This window comes from Trichomycterus rosablanca, chromosome 2 (assembly GCF_030014385.1).
Source record: "Trichomycterus rosablanca isolate fTriRos1 chromosome 2, fTriRos1.hap1, whole genome shotgun sequence".
In the NCBI taxonomy this organism is placed as follows: Eukaryota; Metazoa; Chordata; class Actinopteri; order Siluriformes; family Trichomycteridae; genus Trichomycterus; species Trichomycterus rosablanca.
Genome location: NC_085989.1, coordinates 44227973 through 44251702, shown reverse-complemented (window position 1 = coordinate 44251702; position 23730 = coordinate 44227973). Strand labels below are relative to the sequence as shown.

General features: G+C 39.7%; 1 protein-coding gene across 1 annotated transcript; it reads right to left on the bottom strand.

The window, feature by feature from the left end:
• Positions 1 to 1146: 1146 nt before the first annotated feature.
• Positions 1147 to 16943, bottom strand: LOC134301751 (ankyrin repeat domain-containing protein 36C-like). Its single transcript, XM_062986601.1, has 9 exons — positions 16800 to 16943; positions 9128 to 9302; positions 8110 to 8319; positions 6902 to 7108; positions 5922 to 6128; positions 5032 to 5178; positions 3292 to 3435; positions 2065 to 2160; positions 1147 to 1205 (listed from the first exon to the last, which is right to left on the bottom strand). The coding sequence occupies exons 1-9, from the start codon at positions 16941 to 16943 to the stop codon at positions 1147 to 1149; spliced, it is 1389 nt and encodes a 462-aa protein (XP_062842671.1).
• Positions 16944 to 23730: the final 6787 nt, after the last annotated feature.

Genomic DNA, 23730 nt, shown 5'->3' with positions numbered 1-23730 from the left:
TTCCATGAAGTCAGGGGAATTCTGAAAATGAGACAATTCCCTGCGGCGCTCCCGAATGCGGTTATCGAGGCGTATGGCATGGGAAATCAATGCCTCGAGACCACTGGGGCAACCTGCGGAGGCCAAGCCATCTTTCACCATGTCGGCAAGCCCATGGTGAAAGGCAGTGGCAAGAGCACAATCATTCCACCCACTCACAGCAGCTAGGGTGCGGAAGGTGATAGCATACTCTGCTACGGAGCCTAGTCCCTGACGCAGTGTCATGAGGTGTTTAGCTGCATCCTGGTCTGAAACGGACTGATCAAAGGTTCTTAACATAACCTCTGAAAATTCTTTAAAATCTGTACATTCAGGGCCTTGTTTCTGCCAGATAGCAATAGCCCACGCTCGGGCCTTGTCAGTGAGCAGGGTTATCACATAAGCTATCCTAGATCTCTCAGTAGGGTATGAGCTGGGTTGGAGTTCAAAAGTTAACTGGCATTGGGTGAGAAAACCCCGGCATCCACCAAGATCTCCGCCATACCTCTGAGGTGCTGGAAGGCGGAGTTCCATAGCAGAAAGTGGTGCCAGAGCTGGGCCTACTGGTGGGTCAGGTTGAGCAAGAGGAGCTGAGGGAACCATAGGAGACAGGTTCTGGGTAAGTTGTTGCAGGATTTGGTTGTGGCGAGCCAAGGTCTCTTGTTGGTCTCGTAGAGCTTGTCCGTGGGTATCCATGGTGGACCCGAAGCTGTTTAAGGCAGCCATTATCTTCTCAAAGTCCGTTACACTTATACTCACTGACTGGGGATTCTCTGCTGGGTCAGACATGGTTGAATCTTTCTGTCAGGACCAAGGGTGCAATAAACCCAGGCCCCCCTAGTGGTAACTCCCAAGTTGGAACCACTACACTAATAACAGACCCAGGTGCAGAGACTCATTCAAAAGGAATATGATTTATTGACTTTTTATCTTATTAGTAAATATCTATTTACCAAAACAAAACAGGGGCAAAAGCTCAGAAGATATCAAACTTATGGTGCAGTATATAAAGAACAAATGAGGACAAAAGCACAGAGGATCTCAGCAAGGACACCAACAAACGTCAAAGATTCAACAAAGACTAACAGGAAACACAGGTTTAAATATACAGGTTAATTAGACACGAAATTAGACACAGGTGATGCAGGGAGCAAACTGGCGGGAAACTAGAACAATGGCAGGCGGGGCTAAGACAAACACATGGCAAAGTAAAACAAAGAGTCCATAAAGAGTTCCTAGTGGCCTCTAGAGGTCACCACAAACCCTAACTCATGACACTTGTGCCTTGTGGTGGCTGGTAAATATTGGTTTGTATTGCAGTTATCTGGTTAAATATAATGTATTGCAGTTATCTGGTTAAATATTTATGTGCATCCAAAGACCCATGTGTCCAAACACCCTTTATGTTTACTGCTTTGATTGTGATGTGACTGTAGGATCGCACATGCAGCCAGTTCACTGTTGCAGCACATACTGTAGGTTTTAATACATACATTGTCACTGTTGAGCTAGTAGACAAATATGCTTTCATAAATACAAGTAGACACAGCATAATGTATTGCAGATTTTACATTTACATTTTTAGCATTTAGCAGACGCTTTTATCCAAAGCGACTTACACAGTGAGCGGAACACGATGAGCAATTGAGGGTTAAGGGCCTTGCTCAGGGCCCCAACAGTGGCAACTTGGTGGTGGCGGGGCTTGAACCGACGGGAATTGAACCGGTTTACTAGTCCAGTACCTTAACCACTGAGCTATCACTGGCCCTCTTCCGTTCTATTTTAATTTTTAAGTTGGTAGTATTTTTCTCTCCATGTACTTACAAAGAATAACTTAGTAATACATTTTTAGTAATGTAGAAGTACATTTTTAACAGTATACTTTAAATTAGGTTCTTATTTGAATGACTATTTGTAATGTTACTTAAGTAATTTATTAAAGCTTTTTCACATGTTGCTACTTTACCAGCCTCTGATCTTATATCTGTAAGTTGTTCAGAGAGTAAAGGTGAGTTCATTGCTCAGTGTTATGATACACAACTGTACCTTTGACCAGCTTTTCTCTATACAGCATGCCTGTTTTATCTCCACAAGTAACATGAATCTCCATGTTCTGCTTTTCTTCCTTCTTTAATGAAGGGACTGAGAAAGAAAAAAGTGAAGGACATTTGACATTTGAAAAAAACTACATTAAATCTAACTTACAAAACTATTTTTACAACTCATCATTTAATAATCAGTTAGCTATAGAAACATACATTGCATTACTGCTTTAGTTGCACTTAACCTAACTTGCTACAGTTTGTTTGTTTATTTATTAGGATTTTAACGTCATGTTTTACACTTTTGGTTACATTCATGACGGACGCGGTAGTTACTGGTTACACAAGATTCATCAGTTCACAAGTTTATGTTGAACACATGTCATAGACAATTTAGTATCTCCAATTCACCTCACTTGCATGTCTTTGGACTGTGGGAGGAAACCAGAGCACCTGGAGTAAACCCACATGGACACGGGGAGAACATGCAAACTCCACACAGAAAGGACCTGGACCACCCCACCTGGGGATCAAACCCAGGACATTCTTGCTGTGAGGCGACAGTGCTACCCACCGTGCCGCCCACTTGCTACAGTCAAGTCAAGTAAAATCAAATGTATTTATATAGTATATAGTATTGTATTTATAATGTATTTATATTGAGCAAGCCAAAGGCAACAGTGGCAAAAACTTCCTTAAAATTACAGTAAGAAACCTTGAGAGGAACCAGACAACTTTCTGCATATAAAACTGAAACCTCTGTGTGTGTAACTGTACCATTGTTCAATTATTACCAGCCTGTAATTACTGGACTGGAGATCAACAACACTGCATATTTCTGCCTAAAATTGTGCATTAAATACAACAGTGTATACCATAGTAAGTGCTTAAAGTAAGTGCTATACCCAGTCCTGAAGACTTATGTTTGAACCTCCAGTCACAGTCTGCAGCATTTGTTCTAACAATGTCCACATTGTTTCCTTTAGTGTTTTCAGTTTTCTCTAACCTCCTAATACATGCCTGTAGTTGGACTGGCTACTCTAAAATGTCCCCAGGTGTATGATATAAGACAAAAAGTAACATTTACAAAAACACTAAGATACATGGACGTTTGGTTAAAATATTAACAAGCACCAGTACTGCATAAGTTTCATGTCTGGATATACAGAAGGCATCTAATACATGACATGTGAATTAGTAAAATATTAAAAGTTATTTTGCTGGGACTTACGTTGCGTTTGGGTCATTGCTGGTTTCATCTGATTATTGGTGACAAGAGATGAAGGGCCTGGTTTTTCCTCTTCTGCCTCTTTATCACTATTCTTTCTCTTTATTCCTGTCTTCTTTTTCTTAGTCATCTCTTCTTGATTCAGACCTGAAATGAACACATTCCTACTCAGTTTTTATGCATCAGGAATCTTAGTGGATGCTAAAATTATGTATAGTGTTATTTAATGCAATACAATTACAGAAATATTATACTGTAAAATTTAAATTATATAAATTATAAAATTATATATAAAATTATACTGTCAGAGCTTGCAAATAAAGTTAATGTCAGTTAAGTTAACATACACTTGTAAAAGATTTAATGATTGTTGCAACTGTTCTTTTTCTGTGACTTGGTGATGACTTACATGTCAGGTATGTCACTTAAAGCATTTTCCTCATCTGTATGATTAACTGTTGAAAATTAGCCTGGAGGGTCAGATGTAATAAGTTGCTGGAACATGTGACACATATTGAGGTATTTAGCCACAAAGACATAAAGTATGTTTGGTGGAGAACATAGTTTCCCCTACATTTAAGCATGGTGTTGGTAATATTATGCTTTGAGACAGAGGTGCTACTACTGGGGGTGGGGATTGCAGGTGCACTGAGGCCCATGGCAGAGGGGGGGCCTTCCATGACATGAACTCATCTCCCTACCACACTGCCCCCAGGTAAATATGACAATATTTTTGAGTAACTTTTTTTGAGTAAATTTTTGACAATTATTTTTAAGTAAAATAATAAAATAACTAAAACACAATGAAATATGAGAATACATGTAATCAAAATATATAATATGTCACAGCAAGGGATTTTGGTAATCTGTGTAACCTGCTTAACATTACTAGACCAATGGAAAATCAGGCTAAACTTGACAACTTGTGACTACTATATACATATATATATTTGCACAGTGGCCCATGAGCTCCTAGTTACGCCACTGCTTTGAGACAGTCTTGCATTGGACACAATGATTAAAGTGCAAGATGATGCTTCAGACTGGTTTAGGAATTGCTGATTAGCCTTTCCACAAATTCTGACCATAACCCTACAGGAATTACCCTATTGTATTAGGAATATGTAAGGTACTGAGGCAAAGTCAAGTCTAGGCAAAAAAACAACAACAATGAAGCTGGCTGAACTGTAGAGTGGTTAAAATACATCAAATGCTTATTGATTGCAATAAAATGGCTAATTAAAGTAAACAGGTAGGTAGTATTTAGTTTTTTTTTTAACCCAGAAGAATAAAATAAATAAAAAATACAACGTTTTAAATAGATGCAAAGTACTTTTGGTTTACAATCATTCAGTCACAGAAAAAAACAGTTGCTAAAAGCTACACTATATAATCAAGAGTATGTGGAAAGCTGAATATAAGATTTTTTAAACAGCCCATATTCAACCTTTACTGAAACTCAAAAATACATTAATATAGAGGCAACATTTACAATAGAGCAGCAGACAAACCATGAGCATTAATGTTGAGTGCCTCTTTAACAGCCTCTACTCTTTTGGTCTGAGAGAAGATTTTAAAGTGTATGTTTTTTGAAGTGAAATCATCCCATAAATACTTAAAATCATGTATATGAACAAGCATCAGTAGTACATGTGTTGCATGTCTGGATATATTTAGGTACATATCTCTAGTACATATGTTAATCGTAAAGGTTCTTTTGCTGGTGTGTCATGTCAGACTCACATAGGGTTTGACTAATTGCTGGTTTCATCTGAATATTGACGGTAATTGAAGGGCCTGGCTTTTCCTTTTCTGTCTCTTCACCAGTTTTTTTTCTTTTTATTCCTGTCTTCTTTTCCTTGGTCATCTTTTCTGGTTTCAGTCCTGCAGCTGTTCATAAACACATACTTTCATAAGGTTGAGATATTTCATAAATATTACATATCTTCTAGATCAAAATATACATACAGAAACTTCTATTAATTTGATATAATAAGGTGTTCTATAATAAACAAACACTTCATTAAAAACTTCTTAACTTCCTGCACATACTTGTGTAGATATCACTGCCATTTTACCCATTAATTCACACTTAATTATCCAGAATGACAAAGGGAAAACATGTTTGTAGAGTTTGTGGCACTCCAAATGTAAACAGGTGAATTCTGCTTGATTTTCTTGTCCTTGAGATGTGTCTAGAACTTAAATAAAGTTCATCTGTTCTTATTTGAGTTGATTGTTTAAACATTGTTTGGAAAGGCACACACCCATATTTGTCCCCTTCCAACTTATTTTATTTGTGCATATTTGTCATGCATATACATGCATATACCTTTAATTTTACAACCCCAAATCAGGACAGTATGGAAAATGCAATTAAAATAAAAATGCAGTGTTCCTTACATTTACTTTGACTTTTATTTGATTGCAGACAGTTTGAACCTGAGATTTTTTCATGTTTATTTTGTGATAACTATGACAGTTATATATGGCAAATAAACTGTAATTATAACTGTATATACTATATTAGTGCCATCTGAGAAAGAATAAAGAAATAAATACCTTTAAAAGCACTTTACATTTTTCAAATATATACTGTAGATTTTACTATAATGTAATGACTGGAGACTTACCAAAAGTCACTTTCTTGGCTGGTTTCTTTTGACTGGGGATGACGGAAGATGAAGGACCTGGTTCCTCCTTTTCCATTTTTTTAAGTAATTCCTTAGTCAGTTCAGCTATCGTCTTTTTATTTGCTGTCCTTTTCTGTTTCTTAATTAAAGGTTTTTTACTTTTGATCACTTTCTTTGCACTGGGATTTTTTTGGGCTGTTAAAAGAGCTGTAATTAATATAATACAGTAAATATTGAATTAATGTACATCAAGTAAGTAATACACAGTGAAAGCTGTACATATAGTTACAGTAATTCTATAAATTTTATACAGAATGTATTTTGCACATAGTAAAAGTATATGTGACAGTATTTATGGGACATTGGTAGTTACTACTGTCAGGATAGAAATACTTCCTAATACTGCTTAGACAGTCAGTCAAAATAACTTCCATAATTTGAATCAATGCTTTATAATAAATAAACAAGAGGACAAACCATGTCAACAAACAATAAATAAAATAAAAATGTGGCTGCCAGTGCAGTCAAATAATTTTTAACACACTATTTGCAATGAAGTTTAGTAAGGGGTTAAATTGACATATAATATTATCTTTCAATTAAAGTATAAAAACTATATTAAATTTTTTTTGTTTTTCCACTGCTGATATGAATTTTAGAGCAGTAGAGCTAAAACAATACTGGATTGAAACTTGGCAGCCTTGACAAATCTGGCGAAGCACCACAGTAAAAACAGTCTGATTGGATCAAATGCATTAAATTTGGTTAATTTCATTTTTTTAGTTCTCTGATTGGCTGTATATGGACAAGGAAAATTGCCCACAATTATTATATTTACAGTGGATTCAAAAACTATTCAAATTCGTTGACATTTTATTTTGTTGTTGATTTGATTTTAAATTAATATGATATTGCCATTTTTACCACCAATCTACACACATACATTTAACTTTACTATAATGTAATGAATGGAGACTTACCAAAAGTCACTTTCTTGGCTGTTTTCTTTTGACTGGGGATGACAGAAGATGAGGGACCTGGTTCCTCCTTTTGCATTTTTTCAAATAATTCCTTAGTCAGTTCAGCTATCGTCCTTTCATTTGCTGTCTTTTTCTGTTTCTTAATTAAAGGTTTTTTACTTTTGATCACTTTCGTTGCACTGGTATTTTTCCGAGATGTTAACAGAGCTGCAATTATTAATAATGTAAATTTTATACAGAATGTATTTTGCACATATATATGTGACAGTATTTATGGGACATTGGTAGTGCCATACTACTGTCAGGATAGAAATACTTCCTAATACCGCTTAGACAGTCAGTCAAAATATTTGAATTAATGCTTTATAATAAATAAACAAGGGGACAAACCACGTCAACAAAATGTGCTCCTAGACATACACTCACACAATTATTTACTCACATCTATGAGTGAGTAAATAGCACCTAATTTACCTACTGGCACAGCCTTGACAAATCTGCCGAAGCACCAGAGTAAAAACAGTGTCTGATTGGATCAAATGCATTAAATTTGGTTAATTTAATTTTTTTAGTTCTCTGATTGGCTGTATATGGACAAAGAAAAATTGCCCACAATTAATATATTTACAGTGGATTCAGAAACTATTCAAATTTGTTGACTTTTTGCACATTTTATTTTGTTGTTGATTTGATTTTAAATTAATATAATATTGCCATTTTTAACACCAATCTCACACATATATTTAACTGAAACGTGTTTCAGAGTTTTTCAAATATGATCTAAAAATCAAAAACTGAAATCTCGTATTCACTGTGAGGTTTGCACATTTGGATTTGGGCAGTTTATTCCAGCCTTTATGGATGATCTACTTAAGCTCTGTTAGATTGGATTGCAAGCATCTGTCGACTGACAATACAAAGTGTTAGCCACATGTTATGGGCCTTTTGCAGTTGACATAAAAGTAAATAAATCATGGACATCAGCTAATAGTTTCAGTTTTCTAGTGTTTAGCAGCAATTAATTTTTTATTATTAAAAATGGTCTTGAACTATACACTTAAAATGCATTGTGTTAGATGAACTATTTCTTAAAGGGTTTTAAAATCGCAGTATTTAAAAAAAATTACTATTAAGAAAAATTTAAGTAATTTATAAATAGATTTTAAATTCAAATGAATGAAACAAACATCAGTAAACTGGAGACTCACATAACTCGGTCTCCTTGGCTGGTTTCTTCTGTTTAAGATTGATGAAAGAGGATAAGCCTGGTTTCTTCTGTCCTGTCTTTTCAACACCTTTCTTTATTTTGTTGGTTTTCCCATCCTTTGGTGTCTTTCTGGATTTCTGGGTTGGGTTATTCTTCTTCTTGATTGGTTTCTGTGCATTACCAATCTCATTGTTGGAGCCTGAAGGTAATCCTGCGTAGTAAATATTAATAATATTTTAATGTAACTATAACATGATTGTAATTATCCCTACACTGTAACAGTGTGTACATACTGCATGATTAGTAGATATTCTAATCTTAAAAAAGCTGTATAAAAGGTTTGTGCAAAATATTTGATTTAGCACAGTCGGATGCCCTTTCTGACACAACCCTCCTATTCATGCAGTCTTGGGACTGGCTCTAAGGGTTCACTGATATGTGTTTGGCCTAATACCTAGCAATAGCTATTACACCACATCTTTTCTGATTTGTGAGCCAAGCCTGGGATTTGAACCCCAGAACTCAAGCACTACACTGCTGTTACCAGCCTCATGGCCTTTACCATTACACCTCATAAACTCAAAATTAATTTTACATAATAGCATGTGGAAAAGTCTGGTTACACTTTAAGTTGATTCACTTAGTACCATCGTCTAGTACCATCTAGAAACACATTTACAGGGCAAAAATACAGCCTGGACAGAGTACTATGAATTGCTTTGCAGCAAACACATACATATTAAATCACGCACTCCACTGACTGTTCTACATACATGTGAGTCTGAAAATACATTGTCATAAAAATGAATTGCAACATTAAATTATCCTTATACAAAATATAAGACAAAACATTAAAAAACTACAAAAATAATAATTCAATTAAAAAGTTATGCAACACTTTCATAGTCCATGTGAATTATGAATATGTTGTTTTCATCAAAAGTGCAGTTCAATTAAATGTACAAAATACAAAAGAATGAACACAGAAATCCAAAAAGGGTCAGATATGACCACCTTACCATCCAGAAGACTGGCTCTGAGTGACTGCAGGGTAGAATATTTTAGTCGGATATGATTCTTAAAGACACAATTCCAAAACTTCTTTATGGACTGCTTTTGATTCTTTTCCACCCATTCTAAAATCTGATACACACCCTTCTGAAGTTTATCCTTACAGTCTATCATCATCACTTCCTGCAAAGAAAGAGTGTTAAGAGTGTTAGAATTTGACAGCCCAGTTGCCTATAAAAAAGAAATTCATTTATTGATACATTTTTCAGTTGCTACAGAAAATAGCTGTATTTTTGTTTCTTTTGTTCTTGTCCTGTTAGATGTTTTTATATTATATTATTATTTTTTATGTTATTATATTTTATTTTATTTTATTTTATTTTATTTTCTTCATATATGTATATTTTTAGATTTTATATCTATATTTTTAGATTTTATATCTTACTTGTATTTACATTTGTACTAATTTTTTGATTCTTTATTTACCTCATTGTTGTCACGCTTGGAGCCTCAGGGTGATCCTGTGCTCCAGTGTGCCACGCCCTTCTCTCCCCAGTCTCCAGCCAGCCTCCCTCTCCTGATTGGTTAGCTGGGGCTAATTAGCCCCAGCTGCTACTATTTAGGAGAGGCTCAGGGAAAGGCTGGTTGGAGATTATTCAGAGTAACTCAGTCTGTTTGCTCCTGGTCACTCTGTCTGTTTGCTCCTGGTCACTCTGTCTGTTTGCTCCTGGTCACTCTGTCTGTCTGTTTGCTCCTGGTCACTCTGTCTGTCTGCTTGCTCCTGGTCACTCTGTCTGTCTGTTTGCTCCTGGTCACTCTGTCTGTTTGCTCTGTTTGCTCTGTTTGCCCTGTTTGCTCTGTTTGCCCTGTTTGCTCTGTCTGCTCTGTTTAACCTGGTTAGTCTGTTTAGCCTGTGTAGCTTTGTTAGCCTGTTTAGTTTAGTCACTGTTCAGCCCCTGTCTGTTAGCTTAGTCCTTGTTTGTTAGCCTGTGTGTATTAGCCTGTCCGTTAGCCTGTTTAGTCTGTTTAGTTCTGTTTAGTCTGTTTAGTCCTTAATCCTGTTAGTCTGTTTAGTCTGTTTAGTCCTGTCCAGTCTGTTTAGTCCTGTTAGTCTGTTTAATCCTGTTAGTCTGTTTAGTCCTGTCCAGTCTGTTTAGTCCTGTTAGTCTGTTTAATCCTGTTGGTCTGTTTAGCCTGTTAGTCTGTTTAGTCCTGTCCAGTCTGTTTAGTCCTGTTAGTCTGTTTCATCCTGTTGGTCTGTTTAGTCCTGTCTTTTGTTATATTAAATCTGTTGTTTACACATCTCTGCGTTTGTGTCCGCCCCTCCTGTCCGTCTAGCCCACATAGCGTTACAGAATAATCTCCCTCATAACATAGGACACAGCGAGATGTCATTTGTTCAGGTGTTCCCTGATTTTGACTCCATGGGCTTCCCTCAGACCTTCCCGCTTAGTAGGCCAGCTCCATATGATGGAAGCGACTCATTTGTCGGAGGCTTCCTTCTTCAGAGCCAGCTCTACCTGCAGAACCTTCTGGACCCCCAGCCAGCTGAAACAGACAAGGTTCTGTTCATGATGTCTAGACTGAGGGGTGCTGCTCGTGAGTGGGCTAAGCAGCTTTGGTCTGACAGGGGAGTTGTGCTGAACACGGTTAAGGAGTTTGAGGGCCTCATGAGAGTCAAATTTTCTGGTAGAAACCCTTACGGGTTTGGTGTAGGGAGGTTTTCCCAACCTCCTGTACACATTGGTGACGCTCCACGCAGCAAAGCGCCCACTGTAGCTAATGCCCGGCATCCAGTGCCTGCTGGGGAACCTCAATTTTCCCCAGTGCCCACTGCAGATGTGGTCCGGGTGCCAGTGCCTGCTCCTATTGCTCGTGACCGTTCCAAGTTCTGGTTAGGAGCCAGCCAAAATTATTTAGGTCCTGTTTCCGGTTTCGACCCCAAGGGCTCCGGGGGTCCTTCTGTTGGTTCGCCGGCTCCAGTCCCGTGTACTCAGGTTCAGCTGAGTCCAGTTTCTCCAGGGTCCAAACAGCTGGCTTCTGACGCATATCCAGGGTCCAAGCAGCTGACTTTGGACGCCTCTCTAGTGTTTTCGCAGCTGACTTTGGACGCCTCTCCAGGATCCTCGCAGCTGAATGACGTTTCTCCAGTGTTTTCGCTAGTGACTTCGGACGCCTCTTCAGGGTCCTCACAGCTGTTTCAAGGAGTTTCTCAAGGATTTTCGCAAGTGACTTCGGACGCCTCTCCAGGGTCCTCGCAGCTGAATGATGTTTCTCCAGTGTTTTCGCAAGTGACTTTGGACACCTCTCCGGGGTTCTCACAGCTGTATCAAGGAGTTTCTCAAAGATTTTCGCAGCTGACTTCGGACGCCTCTCCAGGGTCCTCACAGCTGAGTGATGTTTCAATAGTGTTTTCGCAGCTGACTTCGGACGCCTCTCCAGGGTCCTCGCAGCTGAATGACGTTTCTCCAGTGTTTTCGCAGCTGACTTCGGACGCCTCTCCAGGGTCCACGCAGCTGAATGACGTTGCTCCAGTGTTTTCCCAAGTGACTTCGGACGCCTCTCCAGGGTCCTCGCAGCTGAATGATGTTTCTCCAGTGTTTTCGCAGCTGACTTCGGACGCCTCTCCAGGGTCCACGCAGCTGAATGACGTTGCTCCAGTGTTTTCCCAAGTGACTTCGGACGCCTCTCCAGGGTCCTCGCAGCTGAATGACGTTTCTCCAGTGTTTTTGCAGCTGACTCTTGACGCCTCTCCTCAAGGGTCCACGCAGCTGACTCCGGACGCCTCCTCTCAAGGGTCCACGCAGCTGACTCCGGACGCCTCTTCTCAAGGGTCCTCTCAGCTGACTCCCGAAGCCTCTTCGCCAGGCTCACCGCAGCTGACTCCCGAAGCCTCTTCGCCAGGCTCACCGCAGCTGACTCCCGAAACCTCTTCGCCAGGCTCCACGCAGCTGGCTCCTGTTCCCGAGTTGGCGCATCCCGATGGCGCTCCTGTTCCCGAGTTGGCGCATCCCGATGGCGCTCCTGTTCCCGAGTTGGCGCATCCCGATGGCGCTCCTGTTCCCGAGTTGGCGCATCCCGATGGCGCTCCTGTTCCCGAGTTGGCGCATCCCGATGGCGCTCCTGTTCCCGAGTTGGCGCATCCCGATGGCGCTCCTGTTCCCGAGTTGGCGCAGCCCGATGCCGCTCCTGTTCCCGAGTTGGTGCCCCCTGATGGCACTCCTGTTCCCGAATGGGCGTCCCTCGGCGACGCTCCTGTTCCTGAGTTGGTGTCCTCCGACGGCACTTCTGTTCCTGAGTTGGTGTCCTCCGACGGCACTTCTGTTCCTGAGTTGGTGTCCTCCGACGGCACTTCTGTTCCTGAGTTGGTGTCCTCCGACGGCACTTCTGTTCCTGAGTTGGTGTCCTCCGACGGCACTTCTGTTCCTGAGTTGGCGCCCCCTGATGGCGCTCCTGTTCCAGAGTTGGTGTCCTCCGACGGCACTCCTGTTCCTGAGTTGGCGCCCCCTGATGGCGCTCCTGTTCCAGAGTTGGTGTCCTTCGAAGGTGCTTCTGTTTCCTCGTTGGCACTCCCAGATGGCGCTCCTGTTTCCGAGATGACGCCCCCAGATGGCGCTCCTGTTTCTGTGTTGGCGCCCTCCGATGGTACTTCTGTTCCGGCGATGGCGCCCCCCGACGGCGCTTTTGAACTCTCGTCGGCGCTCCCCGACAGCGCTTCTGGTCTCCTATCATGCCTACCGCAAGGCATATTAAATTACTTCAAATATGCCCCTCAGGGTCCAGGACCTCTTTGTTTTTGGTTTTTTTATTTGGGCACGCCAGGAGTCGTGCCTTCAGGGAGGGGCCTACTGTCACGCTTGGAGCCTCAGGGTGATCCTGTGCTCCAGTGTGCCACGCCCTTCTCTCCCCAGTCTCCAGCCAGCCTCCCTCTCCTGATTGGTTAGCTGGGGCTAATTAGCCCCAGCTGCTACTATTTAGGAGAGGCTCAGGGAAAGGCTGGTTGGAGATTATTCAGAGTAACTCAGTCTGTTTGCTCCTGGTCACTCTGTCTGTTTGCTCCTGGTCACTCTGTCTGTCTGCTTGCTCCTGGTCACTCTGTCTGTCTGTTTGCTCCTGGTCACTCTGTCTGTTTGCTCTGTTTGCTCTGTTTGCCCTGTTTGCTCTGTCTGCTCTGTTTAACCTGGTTAGTCTGTTTAGCCTGTGTAGCTTTGTTAGCCTGTTTAGTTTAGTCACTGTTCAGCCCCTGTCTGTTAGCTTAGTCCTTGTTTGTTAGCCTGTGTGTATTAGCCTGTCCGTTAGCCTGTTTAGTCTGTTTAGTTCTGTTTAGTCTGTTTAGTCCTTAATCCTGTTAGTCTGTTTAGCCTGTTAGTCTGTTTAGTCCTGTCCAGTCTGTTTAGTCCTGTTAGTCTGTTTAATCCTGTTAGTCTGTTTAGTCCTGTCCAGTCTGTTTAGTCCTGTTAGTCTGTTTAATCCTGTTGGTCTGTTTAGCCTGTTAGTCTGTTTAGTCCTGTCCAGTCTGTTTAGTCCTGTTAGTCTGTTTCATCCTGTTGGTCTGTTTAGTCCTGTCTTTTGTTATATTAAATCTGTTGTTTACACATCTCTGCGTTTGTGTCCGCCCCTCCTGTCCGTCTAGCCCACATAGCGTTACAATTGTAATGTCACTGTGTGATGTTTTTTGTCATAATTGTTATTGCTGCTGCGACACCATAATTTCCCTTCGGGGATTAATAAAGTACTCAATCAATCAATCAATCAATCAAATACTGTCTACTGTCTACTTTTCAAAAACATGCCTCTAGGCCAGCGGTGGGCAAACTCTGGCCTGCGGTCCACATACGGTTCATTAGGCTGTTTAATCCAACCCACGGAGTATTTACAAAATTGTCCTTAAACTGCAGTAATTTCACTTTTTTCCTGCAATACCCCGCGTTTTAACTGATTTCAATACATGGGGCACGCCAAACACTACCGACTTTCATTCGTCACATTTGCCATCGCACTGAGCCCTACTAACCTGCGGACCGTACCCCTCTGGAGTTGCCTGAACTGCTGAATGCTGAATGCTGAACTGGTTTTGTTTAGATGGCGATACACCAAGTAGAAACAAAGATAAAGAAAATAAAAAATACCCATATACACATACACACGCACGTGTAAACGTGCACATCTGGCACGGAAATAAAGGTTTAAATGTGCTGACTTTGTTCATCAGGGAAAGTGCAGCAGGGATGGGAGGGAGGACTGAGTGGTTAAGTAAAGGAGAGTAAGAGAAAGAAAGTGGGACAGTCTGACAGACACAGAGATACTGAGAGGAGAGCCTTTAATGTGTTAATTCGTGTTAAACGTTCACCGCCCAGACTTGGCCAATACTTCAGGTTTAACAATGAATGCACCAAAGAAAAGAAAAATTTACATAGAGTTTTTAATAATGAGTGGACAGCTAAATAGTCCAGTCAAAGGAGGTATGTCTAATTTGTCAAGAAACTGTTGCTGTTTTCAAAGAATACAATATCAGCCGCCACTTTTCCACCAAGCATGCTAACTATGCTAGCAACGTGTCAAGGCAAGAAAGGGCAGCTACTGCTAAGAGGTTAGCAGCCAATTTACAGGCTCAGCAAAATATTTTTTTTCTGACAGTCTACTATTCAAGAGTCAAGCACCAAGGCAAGTTATTTGCTTGCATTCAAATTAGCAAAGGCCAGCAAGCCTTTCTCTGAAGGGGAGTTCTTGAAAGAATGCATGGTAGAGACAGCGAGTCTCTTGTGTCCAGAGAGCAAAAACTAATTTGAACAAATTAGTTTACATTTACATTTTAAGCATTTAGCAGATGCCTTTATCCAAAGCGACTTACATTACAGTTACAGTAGTTACAGTAGTTTATAATGCAGAACAGTGACTCGCCATATAGAACTAATTGATGAAGACTTGACCAGCAAGTTAAACAAAGTGAGTAAAAAAGCAGAGTCATTTATTAGAGGGATTAATTAGAATTTTGAGATCACGGAGGAGTTTTTGGCCATGGAGTCCATAAAGGGAACAACACAAGGAGTGGACTTGTATGACAAGTTGTCAGGTGTCAGGTAAAGCTACCATGGTGTAAACTTGCGAATGTCACTACAGATGATCACCAAATTTGACAGGAAAAACTGTTGGGCTGCTGAAAAGAATCCAGGATAAGGTGAAAGAGAAAAACCCGGAGTTGGATGTAATTTTCCTACACTGCATAATCCACCAGGAAGCACTATGCAAGTCTGTACTTCAGCTTGATCATGTAGTGAAGGTAGTCATAAAGCTTGTCAACTTCATATGAGCAAGGGGACTTAACCATCGTCAGTTCATTAAATTCCTTGAAGAAATGGATGCTGATCACCAGGACTTACTTTACCACTTTAATGTCCGTTGGTTAAGTTTGGGGAAAGTTTGTCAGCGAGTGTGGGAGCTCAAAGGAGAGATAAGCTCAATGATTTTCCTGAGCTGAGCAATACAGGCTGGCTTTGTGATTTTGCATTCGCTATAGACATATTGGCACACATGAATGTGCTGAACACACAGCTACAAGGAAAAGATACATTTGTGCATGATATGTAAATGTGAAAGCCTTCAAAGCCAAATTGACTTTATTCTCAAGACAGATTTCAAACAACTCATGCAAAGAAATACAGCAAATCACTGGGGGACCTGCACAGAGAATTCTGCTGTCGATTCCCTGATTTTGAAAACACTGAAAAGTCACTTCAGCTGGTGTCATGTCCCCTGTCAGTGAACCCTGAAACAGCACCGCAAGAGTTGCAATTGGAACTGATAGATCTTCAGTGGGACACAGGGTCTTAAAGGAGAAGCTCAACTCGCTGAAACTGGATGCATTTTATGCTTCACTTAACAAAAACAAGTTTCCAAACATCCGACAGATGGCGGAGAAGATGCTGGTGTTGTTTGGCTCTACCTGTGTGTGTGAGCAGACATTCAGCGTGATAAACATCAACAAAATACTTTTCATTTCCATTTTAAATTCTGCAAAACTTTTGTAAGTACACAATTAGAGCACACTGACAGGCAGCATGTCTGTCTGATCTGGCAGCTGCTCTGACCACGATTGATGAGCTTATAACTGGTTGCAAACTACCGGCCTTACAAGACATCTACCACTCTCATCGCCTCACCGTGCACATGGACTGTTTACAAGACTGCCATCCGAAAGACGGTACCGCAGCATTAAATCTAAGACTGGCAGCAATGTTGAACAATATGTAACTGACCCTCCTTTTAACTTATTCCACCACTACTCACTACTCACACATACACACACACACACACACACACACACACTGTGCATGTGCAATATCACTAATACAACTGGACTAAAGATCTGTTACGCAGTACTATTTATCAGTCACACAAGGAATCGTTACACAAATAGCTGTAAATGTTAGTCTTTGTTTACATGAATTATAATCATCTCTGATTATTACATATTATTTTATAATTACCACAATTTTCATTCTCTCTATTTCATTCATTTCTCATTTCGTTTGAACATTTGTACAAATGACAAATAAACTTGAAACTTGAACTTGGATTTAACCTTGTGTGCATGATATTAGATAAAATGTCATGTCCTTATCCTTAACAAATACAGCGTTCAATTGGATAGACAGGATTGCTTTTTTACTTTTCACTTACCTGATAAAGGTCCTCAGGTACCAGATCATGGTCTCGGAGCTGGGTGAGAAAAATCCCTGGATCCTCCATGCAAGATATCCATGTCTTATTGCAGCGCAAAAAAGCAACCAGCTCCTCATCTGACACATTATCCAGTGGATCCATTGAGATATTTCTTTAAATAAAAGAATTCAGGTTATTTTGTCTGTTCAATACAACACCATGAGTTAGTTAAAAAGTCTCATATTTGCCCATTTACATAAGATCCACTAATAATGCCTTGCTTGCCAGACTAAAAATGAACTAACTATTAGTATCTAACAAAAATTTTATAGGCCACAGTCATTTATCATTAAATATGCTTTATTTTGTTTTTTCAAGGTTATGCACATTAGGTGATAGAGCTTTTAATGCAACAGGGTCAAAACTCTGGAGAGAATTGCAAATTGTATTTTTGTTTCTTAAGAAAAAACATCTCTTCGAAATTTTGCAGAAACCTACATCAAGTCTGCCAAAAGCATGTGAGAAAATATGTTATAATGTGTTGAACTTAATAGAGTATGTTTGATGCAAAAACAACACTGCCCCTTACCAAAAGAACAACATACACACAGTGAAGCATTATGGTGGGAGCACTATTGTGAACATTTCAAAATATCAGTCAACTTTTGGAAAAAGGTGTGGAATAGCCCAGCCAGAGCACAAACCTGAATCTAATAGAATAACTATGGGGTGACCTTAAAAGGGTTATGCACAGGAAATGCCCTCACAATGCCAAGCTGATAGGCTCCCACCCAAAAGACTGAAACTGTCATAAAATTAAAAGGTGCTTCAACAAAGTTTTAGTTTATGTGTGTGCGTGTTCATACATCCACATTATTGTATTTTTTTATTCTCCACCTTAAAATGTTGTACGTTTTTCATGGAATTATACAGATTAAACTGGTCTTTTAAAACTGGTGACTTTTTACACCAACTATAAACTATAAATTATGCCTTTGATTTGTTTAAACATTATTTAGCATTTTTGTGCTTTACAATATAAACATGTTTCAGTAATCATTATTTAATATTGAATGTAGTTCTGCTAAGTTTGTAGAATAACACATCATGAACTTTGTATTGTAAATCAAACTTAATTGTAAGCAGAATGCCAAAATACTAAGCATGAACAAATGAACAAACTAGGTGACTAGAATAAAATTTGAATGCTAAATATTAGTATCAATGTTGTGCAGTTTGATAGTTATGGTCTGCGTTCTCAAAAAAAGCACGCAGGGTGCCGAAAGGTGGGAACTGAACTGTGAGCAGGTTTTAATCTGTGGTGATATTGTTGCTTTCTTCTTTGCTTTGACAAAGAAATGAAAGTGAAAATGACTTTTCTCCCGATATGTTTGAGTAAAATAATGGGTAAGTTAGCAGTTTGCCTTGTTGCATACATTGTTTCTAGGTGGTGCTGAACCTACCAAACTCTAACCTATGATCAATGGTTAGTGTAATGAAATAAATTGAAACCTACCTTATAAATAATGATAATATATTTTATCCACAAATCCAGTCACTATCGTCTCAACACCAGTGATCTAATTGCCCTATAGATGTGTTATATTTGTACTTCATAAGCAGTTACGTAAGTTGGTACAAATAAAGTACAGCCTCTCTGTTCTACTTTCCTCTTCCCACTCACAGTTGTGTAAAAGAAAATGTCAGCTATGAATGCCCTTGTAGGCAAATGGCCACACCCTAATACACAAGGAATTACTCACACTCTTCAATTCCACATTTCAAATTCTGTACTGGGTGTGTTACTGCCAGTTTCACCCCATTAGCTTCAGTAAACTGTTTATTACACAACATCATCAGGACAGGTGAAAGCTAATGTGCTTTCTTTAAGACACGTAAAGTCAGATGTGCTTCTTTTCAATAATTTAATCTCTTTACACCAGTGAGAGTCAGTTATGATTTCTTGGACTCTGATCAGAACTCTGGATATATACAAATAAACATTTATCAACAATTTTTTTTATCACTCGGAGACGAAGGTATTGATTATGTAAAAATCAGAAAATTAGAAAGTCTTCCTAACACTTTTTACTGTTCAGCACAGGGCTTTCTACTCCCTATGTTCCCATGTCCCTGGTAGGGTGAATTCTATATCTGTAGGGATGTAATGATACACTCTACCAACGATGCGGTGCATTCACAAAACTGGGTTCTCGATGCGATTTTTTCCCTGATTTTTTAAAACTGAAATGGAAGACACATTTTGTCCAGGTTTTTTTTTAATGATCAGAAATACTGAATTGTGTTACTACATGTTTCCACTTTGTGATGGTCCATCTCAGATGCCTCCGAGCCCAGAGAACTTGATGTTGCTTCTAAACATGGTTAACATAAGGCTTCTTTTTTGCACAGTAAAGTGTTAAGTGGCATTTGTGAATGTAACTCTGTACTGTAGTGCTTGACAAAGGTTTACCAAATCAATCATTTGTCCTTGTGGTTATATCAGCTATTGATTTGATTGTTGGCTCTTGATGAAGTGCTGTCCGAGGGTTTGGAGTTCACAGGTGTTCAGCTTAGGCTTGCAGCCTTGCCCTTTACACACTAAAATTCCTCCAAATTTCTTAAACCGTTTAATGATATTACGCACTGTGGAGGGAGAAATATGCAAATCCGTTTCAATCTTTCTTTGAGGAACATTGTTGTTAAACATTCCAATAACTTTCTCATGCATTTGTAGACAAACTGGAGATCCTCTGATCATCTTTGCTCATCAGAGGCTCACCCTTGTGTGAAAACCGATTTTGTTCCAAATCATGAATTCAATCACCTGTTGCATGCCTGAAATTCAGGAATGGAGGTATATTAACAAACAAAATCAGTTAATCAGACAAAACATAAAACATCTTGGGTTCAAACTGTCTGTAATAGAATAAAGTCAAAGTAAATGTAAGGAACACTGTGTTTTTAAATGTGCATTCTCCATACTGTCCCAACTTTTTAGAAATGTTTTTTAAAAGAAATAGTTGTACTTTTTTACCTTAACTACATTTAGTAGCTTATACTTTTACACTTCTACTTAAGTAAAGCATAGAATGCCATACAACTTTTACTTCAGCATTTTATCAGATTAGTAGTACTTACTTAATTAAGAACTTCCGACACCCCAGCTTAAAACTGGTCAGCACCAAAGATCAAAGGCATCAACAGTCCTCCTGTCCCAAGTTCACATTCATAACAAATCACAGTGAGAGACGAATAATATAATCTTTTCCAGTTCCTTCATTATTTTCCTTACATGTGCCAGTTGGTGTCGTATCTCCTGACTGCTGGATAATTTGCTGTTAATAATTAATCCAAGTAGGCAAAAGCTGTCCAACTCTTAAGATCTTCTCCTTCAATGAAAAAGTTTGTGGTTATTCCTGTTGTCATGACTTTTGACTTCTTTCTTTATAAGAACCTTCTATTTCTCCTGATTTGCAGCTGTGATCGAAGGTTATTGTTTTTGCACCGATCCCTAATGCTTCTCTCATTATATGTTTTACAGGTTGAACAGGAATGGTGACAGAATGTGAGCTTGTCTGATTCATTTGCCAACGTGAAAGTAGTTTGTTTGTATATGTTCTGTCATGACTGTAGCTGATCAGTGTAGGGATTCGTTATTCCCAACTTCCTGAGAACAATCTACAAGGGTTCTTCAAAAGGTTTCTGCACTTTTTCAAACTCTATTTATTAAGAATAAAAAAAAACATGACATCACTTTTCTACATAATCACCTTCCGATGCATTTTCCCCAGCGTCGTACCAACTTTTTAATGCCATCATCAGCATCAGCTTAAGCACGTAGCCACTGATACAGCCCAGCTTTCACGTCATTACATGAAGATCTCACTTATTCACTGTCTTAACCGCTTATCCAATCAGGGTCGTGGGGGGTGCTGGAGCCTATCCCAGCTTTTCAATGGGCGCAAGGCACACAGTAACACCCTGTACGGGGCGCCAGTACATCGCAGGCCAGACACACATGACAACGTCATGTTTTACACTTTTGGTTACATACATGACAGGAAACGGTAGTTTATCTTCACACAAGGTTCTTCAGTTCACAAGGTTATATCGAACACAGTCATGGACAATTTAGTATCTCCAATTCACCTCACTTGCATGTTTTTGGACTGTGGGAGGAAACCGGAGCACCCGGAGTAAACCCACGCAGGCACGGGGAGAACATGCAAACTCCACACAGAAAGGACCCAGACCGCCCCACCTGGGGATCGAACCCAGGACCTTCTTGCTGTGAGGCGACAGTGCTATCCACTTAGCCACCGTGCCGCCCACACATACATACATACATACATACATACACACACACGCGTACACACCCATTCACCTATAGGGCAATATATTCTTTCCCTTAAAGCTTCTTTAAAAATCCAAAAAGGTCGAAATCAGGTGGCACTAAATCCAGACTATAAGCTCTCTCTCAGTCTCTCAGACCTGACCAATTACTACTCCTCCCACCCTCACCGATTCCAACCAAAATATAAAACTTTTTGAAGATCCTCCATATAATTTAGCGTGATAAACACAGTAGAGAGCTTTGCTGTAACCTATAAATCTTCAACATAATTTCATTGGTGTGTCGGGGCGGCACAGTGGCTAAGTGGGTAGCACTGTCGCCTCACAGCAAGAAGGTCCTGGGTTTGATCCCCAGGTGGGGCGGTCTGGGTCCTTTCTGTGTGAAGTTTGTATGTTCTCCTCGTGTTTGTGTGGGTTTCCTCCGGATACTCCGGTTTCCTCCCACAGTCCAAAGACATGCAAGTGAGATGAACTGGAGATACTAAATTGTCAATGACTGTGTTTGATATTACCTTGTAAACTGATGAATCTTGTGTAATGAGTAACTACTGTTCCTGTCATGAATGTAACCAAAGTGTAAAACATGACGTTAAAATCCTAATAAACAAACAAACAAACATTGGAGTGTCATATAAGAGCGATTATATGATAATGATAAGAACTTTGACCCATGCTTATGGATCTGCACTTTTTTGTACATTGTAATTGTTCCTTTTTTGTACTTGTCAATTGGTTGATTCATTCAATAAATACAGAGTTCTCTAAAATAAAACAGCGACCCAGGCTACCGAGAGGGTATCAAAGCAGCTACACCAGAGGCGAGGCCTTTATGTTAGAAGAGCATCCTGTGGTGAGCAATATATCCACCAGGGGGGCTGCTTAGCCAGCAATAAATACTGCCAGCAACTCAGCAGCTACAATGAAATCAGAATGTGAAAACTTCTGCCAGAATCTCATTGGAGAGTGAGCAATCCAAAGTGAGCTGGTCATGAAGATCAGACAGAAAGTTACCAGCTATTTTAAAAGGGCGATATACTAGTAGCATGAACATGGTGATGGAACCACAGATTCATAATGCCAGATATTACTATGATGATGTATTATAAAACATTAAAGGTACAGCAGTGGACAATAGCCAGACCACCACCTTTTCCTAACGAACAGGGGTTGGACGAAAAAAGTATAACTTAGGGAGTCAGAGTGTTTAAGTGGAAGAAATCTCTGAGAGTAGAGTAAAATCCAGATTTTTTATGAATACTTTCTTGGTGTGAATTGTTCAAAGTGAAGTTTGTTATGCTGAAAAAATGCCCCTGCAGAAGGAAACAAAATGAGCCCAGCTGACACCTCAGTTGTAGGGGCAGATGGAGAACCAATCACTGTGGGAGAGGAATGTTGGGGATGTTAAGCTATTACAGAGGGTACAAGACTTATATTGTTCAGTGGTGGCACAGCAGCTTTCTTGTGGTTTCTGTTGCCAGTTTCCTTCTCTTGGTTCTCTGACAAGCATTTGGTTTGTAACTACCGGGTGGATTAAGTAGCTGGCGAGATGATGTGTTCTTTAAATTAGTCTCTCTGTTTCCCATGTTTCTTGGCAGTCTCGTGTTTCTACCCTTAAGTTTCACTTTAGACTGCACTCTACAGTTTGGTTTTGTGCATTTTATGAATTAAATTTTACTTATTATTATTTTCCCCTTTTCAGCCACAGCATTGTTCTGCCTCGGTTAAGTATACTGCAATTGGGTTCAACCAATAATATTGCAGGTGTGGGGTTACACCTCGTGCCTCTGTCAAGTGGTGCTCCTCCTCTGCTGACAGAAGGACTCAGTCATTACATGAACCATGCAGGACTTAACCAGGATGAGCAGCTTTAAAAAACTAATTTAAAAAAGTCTTTATAATATCCTTAATGGAGAACACCTCTCACCTACTGTATGAGACAGGAGAGATATTGCACCTCCTTTCTTCCTTCTGCTGGCAGACTCTACAAATATCCAGCACCGCCCCAAGCACAAACAATCATCACCATCACAGTAATTTATATGGTTTATATCTGCACTCATTTAATATAAACCTGAACCATGTGCAATGCCTTTTTACAACCTGTGCAATACCTGCTGTACTTTGTGCAACACATTTTATAAAAATTTGACTATTTTTTTTAATTTTTTTATATATCATTTTATATATCTATACATTTCTATTTTTTTAAATATATGTGTAAACACTTTTGTATCTCTATTTTCCTGAAAGCTGATGTAACATTGCAAATTTCCCCATGTGGAATAATAAAAGACCCTCTTATCTTATCTTAAACATGTTTTTACTTCATCATGGGTGATTCAGTGTAGATTTGTGGTTAAAATGTATAATTACATCCGTTTAAAATCAAATTACCAACAGTGTTTAAAAAGTCTATACTAGGCCGCTCAGGTAGCGCAGCAGTAAAAACACATGCTGAAACCAGAGCTGGGATCTCGAATACATCGTATCAAATCTCAGCTCTGCCTGTTGGCTGGGCTGAGAAGCCAAATGAACAACGATTGGACTGTTGTTCAGATATGGGTGGGATTAAGTAGGACAGGGTCTCTCTCTC